Source organism: Chiloscyllium plagiosum, unplaced genomic scaffold (assembly GCF_004010195.1).
Source record: "Chiloscyllium plagiosum isolate BGI_BamShark_2017 unplaced genomic scaffold, ASM401019v2 scaf_6962, whole genome shotgun sequence".
Classification (NCBI taxonomy): domain Eukaryota; kingdom Metazoa; phylum Chordata; class Chondrichthyes; order Orectolobiformes; family Hemiscylliidae; genus Chiloscyllium; species Chiloscyllium plagiosum.
This window is the reverse complement of record NW_025215003.1, coordinates 34,030-38,823: the sequence shown is the minus strand read 5'-3', so window position 1 is coordinate 38,823 and position 4,794 is coordinate 34,030. Positions and strand designations below refer to the sequence as shown.

General features: G+C 56.7%; 1 protein-coding gene across 1 annotated transcript in view; it reads right to left on the bottom strand.

Moving 5' to 3' along the window:
• The window catches only part of smg5 (SMG5 nonsense mediated mRNA decay factor), a gene marked incomplete at its 3' end in the record, with an annotated part of 17,691 nt that overhangs the window by 9,720 nt on the left and 3,177 nt on the right, over window positions 1-4,794 (bottom strand). The window contains exons 4-8 of the mRNA XM_043686667.1: window positions 4,547-4,636; window positions 3,925-4,014; window positions 3,168-3,246; window positions 2,874-2,999; window positions 792-861 (exon numbers count right to left, since the gene is read on the bottom strand). Coding sequence (XP_043542602.1) covers window positions 792-861; window positions 2,874-2,999; window positions 3,168-3,246; window positions 3,925-4,014; window positions 4,547-4,636 — 455 coding nt within the window. The remainder of the gene's footprint in view (window positions 1-791; window positions 862-2,873; window positions 3,000-3,167; window positions 3,247-3,924; window positions 4,015-4,546; window positions 4,637-4,794) is intronic.

Below are 4,794 nucleotides of genomic sequence, written 5' to 3'. Positions count from 1 at the left end.
CGTGGGGGAGAAGGGGGGGGAAGAGGGATTGGGACAGAGAGCAGGAGAGTTAGGGAGAGCGAGAGAGCGAGCGAGGGGCCACACGGGAGAGAGAGTGAGGGAGGGAGGGTTCGCGGGAGAAAGGGAGAGAGAGCAGTGTGTAAAATGGGCATCAACGGTGGGGGAAGGGGGGTAGGGAGGGGAGGGATTAAAACAGGATGGTGGCGTAGAGGGAGCCAATGTGGGAGGAGGAGGGAGGCAAGAGGCCAGGCACGGATGAAAAGGGACATAACAAGAAGAAACAAATTAACATCTCACATTAGCTGCTTGCTCAGAAGATTTGACCTCCACCACAATTCTCACAGTTTCTTTTCTTTTTATTATAAAGTTTAGGTGTGATCAGCTCCCAATCCCACCAGCACAGAAACAGGCCCTTCGGCCCCTCTACACTGCAGTGAGCCAGGCAGGGTTGGCTGACAATCACCTAACTCTCTCTCTCTCTCTCCCCACATGTGCCCTCTTGCTCTCCCTCTTTAACTCTCTCACTCTCCCTCGTTCACTCCCCTCTCTCTCCCTCACTCCCCACCCCCGTTCTCACTTGCTCTCTCTCCCCCCCAATCAAAAAGAAGACTGTTTCTTCCTTGAATTCTGACCCGACGCGATGAGATTCGAAACCCGGGTCTTTGGCCTCACAGCTGGGCGACAGCCTGATCCATCCGCCCAGCGGCGCTCTCAGAGTTGGGGAGCGGGCGGATCCGAGGACGAGATCTGGGGGATGAACGCAGACGGCGACAGTGAGGTCTGGAGATTTACCTGTTCCTGGGCTGGAGGAGACTCTGCAGGTACATGAAGCTCACCAGCAACCGCTTAATATCCCTCGACCTAAAAACCAGGGGGGGGACAAGGGGTGAAAGGTTAGGTCAGGGGTCACACACGCCTGCATTGCCGTATCGAGGTGGGATGGAACGCAGCTGATATTCGCCAGCCAACAGAATGCCCACCCCCCCACTTCAGCAAACGACGCAAGGGCAGACCGAAGTGCGCACAGCAAGATTCCACTCGCTCAACTCCTCCCCACCCCGCACTTTGGGGTCTGGAGTTACGTTGAGTTCCCCTTAATGAAGGGAGGGCGTTCACAGTGGTCGCCTGAGACAATTTCACTTCCAGATTTTCTTCATCGAATCGAAAAGCCAGCAGCTCTGAGCGAGATTCAAACCCATGTCTCTCGGAGTATTATAGTGTGATACAGCACAGAAACAGACCCTTCGGCCCTACTCGTCCATGCTGACCCACATATCCCACCCAATCTAGTCCCATTCGCCAGCACTTGGCCCATATCCCTCCCAACCCTTCCTATTCACGTCCCCATCCAGATGCCTTTTAAATTGTACCAGCCTCCACCACATCCTCTGGCAGCTCATTCCATACATGTACCACCCTCTGTGTGAAAAAGTTGCCCCTTGGGTCTCTTTTATGTCTTTCCCCTCTCACCCTAAACCTATGCCCCTCTAGTTCTGGACTCCCCCACCCCAGGGAAAAGACTTTGCCTATTTATCCTATCCATGCCCCTCATGATTTTATAAAGCTCTGTAAGTTCACCCCTCAGCCTCCGACGCTCCAGGGAAAACAGCCCCGGCCTATTCAGCCACTCCCAGTAGCTCAAACCCACTAGCCCTGGCAACATCCTTTCCAGTTTCACAACATCCTTCCTATAGCAGGGAGACCAGAATTGCACGCAATATTCCAACAGCGGCCTGACCAATGCCCTGTACAGCCGCAACATGGCCTCCCAGCTCCTGTACTCAATGAAGGCAAGCGTACGACACGCCTTCTTCACTGCCCTGTCTACCCAGGACTCCACTTTCAAGGAACGATGGGCCTATTTACACAGCCGCTCAGACTGGCTTGCTCAGGAGCCACTGTTTCCCATGCGGTTGGTTCAGCGCGTGACCAATGTTGGCAGACCACCCAGATTCCAACAATGGACTCCAACTGTACTCTCGCAGGTCTGACTTACGGTAAAGGGGACACACACACGCACGTCTCCTTCAGACACAATAGGATCCACAAAACTGAAGACCATTGCTCTGCAAACGAGTGACAACTTCCTCTGCGAACACTCTTAGACCCTCAAAGTTGCGTTAACCTGACACCCTTTTATCCAGGCCGTTCAGTATTCTGCATGTTTCAATTAAAATCCCCACCCCACCCCCACCGCATCGTCCTAAACTCCATCGAGTATGGACCCAGAGTCCTCAAACGTTCCTGGAAATGTTAAGGCTCTCGTGAACCTCCTCTGAACACGCTCCAGCCTTCCTGAGCTACAGGGTCCAAAACTGTGCACAGCACTCCAACTGCCAGCGCCTCATCTCTACATTGATTTTTGAGTTCTCTCAAAATAAATGCCAACATTGCCTTCCCAATCTGAATTTTCTCCCCATTTGCAAAAGCGTTCAGACGTGCGTGCGCTAGGTAATGTGGCCCAGTCTATCTTTCCTCAGATACAGGGCCGCAAAACCCACCTCAAAAGCCTCCCAGCTGCGATCTTGTATTGTTTTAGCAAAAACAAAGCCTCCTGATGCTTTGCCATTGAAATCAAGGCTCCACTCGCTTTCCCCGTCGCCCGGCCGATTGCAGAGGCTGGCTCATCCCACCTCCCCACGCGACCCGAAACACCGGGCAAGGAGCAGGCCGGAAGGGCCGACTCCTGCTTTCTACGCTTCCCTCGTACAAAAAAAAAAGGGGTCAGTTCCGAGACCAGACGTCGCTCAGGCCTCACGTGGGAGGTTCCTTCGTTCTGAACGCACGCTCACCACCCCTCAACCCCACCTCCGCAGTTCCGGATTCTAACGTCCTCCCGGTTCTAGAGGGTTCCCTGGCTGGCCGCTCCTCACCTTTGCCTGTTGACGGAGAGCTTCTTGCCGTCGGTCCTGCGGATCTGGTGGTAGGCCTTGGCGGCTTTGTCGAAGAGGCGTTTCAGGTTACCGTAAGCGCCTTCAAAGGGCACCTCGGAGTGGATGCTGGACGTTGGAGGGGGGGGGGGGGATAAAACAGCAAGGTCACATGACTGCGGGACAGGAACAACTTGACATCCCATCCCACCCCCCCCCCACCACCGCTTCCACACGTCCCGAAAGCGGCCCGCGCCTTGGCAGCAGACAGCCGCGCGCAGTCCCCACCCGACCTACCATCTGAGGTAGTAGTACGTGGCCTCCACGTTGTAATGTTTGCTCCCAGCCAACGTGCCGAGCTGGTTAAAGGGCATGCCTGGAGAGGAAAAACACGGAGCGGATGAGAGGAGGAAACAAAGCAACAAGAGAGAGAGAGAAGAAGAAAATCAAATGATCCACTCAAAGGCGGCCATTTTATTAAGCGAAGATGGTGGCCATTTTGGCCAATGACGGCAGCCATTTTGAACACAGACAGCCATTTTGAACACAGACAGCAGCCATTTTGAACCGAAGTATACGTATTTTAGACTCCAGCAACGGGTTCACAGTTTGTAAACAGCACGTGAAACCTTTTGCAGGCATGGAACGTCTCCCTTTCTCCTCTCCCAACACCATCACACCCATCCCACCACCTCCGCCCCAAAATGGGGGAGGGGCGGGCTGGAAGGGCCCAACGGCCTGCTCCGAGTTTCGACGTCTCCCTGGAGGGCGGTGAGGCCCAGCTCCATGGACGGACACTTTCCGGCCGCAGAGAGGAACAGGGATGTCTATATCTCGCACCCTCACACCACCCCCTACCCAACCTGGGGGGGGGGATCAGGACCAACCCCAGGCAGTTTCCCATCGTCCCCTCCTAGCCCCCAAACATTCGTCCAACCCGCAGGTCAATACAGACAGGCCACCCGGTGGAGGGTCAGCACAGTGGCCACTGGGGCACAGGGAGCCGGGGAGGAAGGATGATGGGGGGCGGCGGTAAAGTGGTCTCCATACTCACCCACTTGCGGCGCGACGGACAGCGACTGGTAGTAGAACCTCTCGGCCAGCTGCTCGGTGTCGACCCCTGCCAGTTCGTTCTGGTAGCGCGCTGAAAAAGAAACCCACACAATCCTACAGTCATACAGCACGGATAGAGGCCCTTCGGCCCGCCCCGTGCATACGTGGCACAGCAAGCCAAATATACCATCCGCTGAGTGGGAGAGGGGTGCCCCTCGAATATACCACCCACTGGGGGGGGGGGGGGGAAACAGGGCGGTCCTTCAAATATACCACCCAGAGCGGGGGAGGCGAGTGCCCCTCAGAATATACCTCCCACTGAGGGGAGGGGGGGGCCCCGCGGAATATGCCACCCGCTGGTGAGAAGGGGGGCCGCTCAGAATATACCATCCGCTGGGGAGAAGGGGGGGCCCCTCGGAATATGCCACCCGCTGGGGAGAAGGGGGGCCCTTGGAATATACCACCCGCTGGGGAGAAGGGAGGGACCCTTCGGAATATGCCACCCGCTGGGGAGCAAGGGGGGCCCCTCGGAATATGATACTATGGGCCCAGTCCGCGGCTCAGTGCTCTCGCCCTCACGGACCGCGTTGGGGGTGGAGTAATGGGACAGCGCCAACACTCACCCAGGTCGCCCAGGTACATCAGGCAGCGGTGGCAAGCCATCTGTGCCCACTCCATCTCCTTGACTGAGGCAGTGACCAGCTTCCTCCGGCCTGTCCAGCGGGAAGGGGGGAGGGGGTGTAGAGAGAGGGAGCGCGAGCGAGAGAGAGAGGGAGAGAGAGCAAGTGCGCAAGAGAGAGTGCCCGAGAGAGCGTGAGAAGGAGCGAGGGAGAGAGCGCGCGAGAGGGGGAGAGTGCCCGAGAGCGAGAGA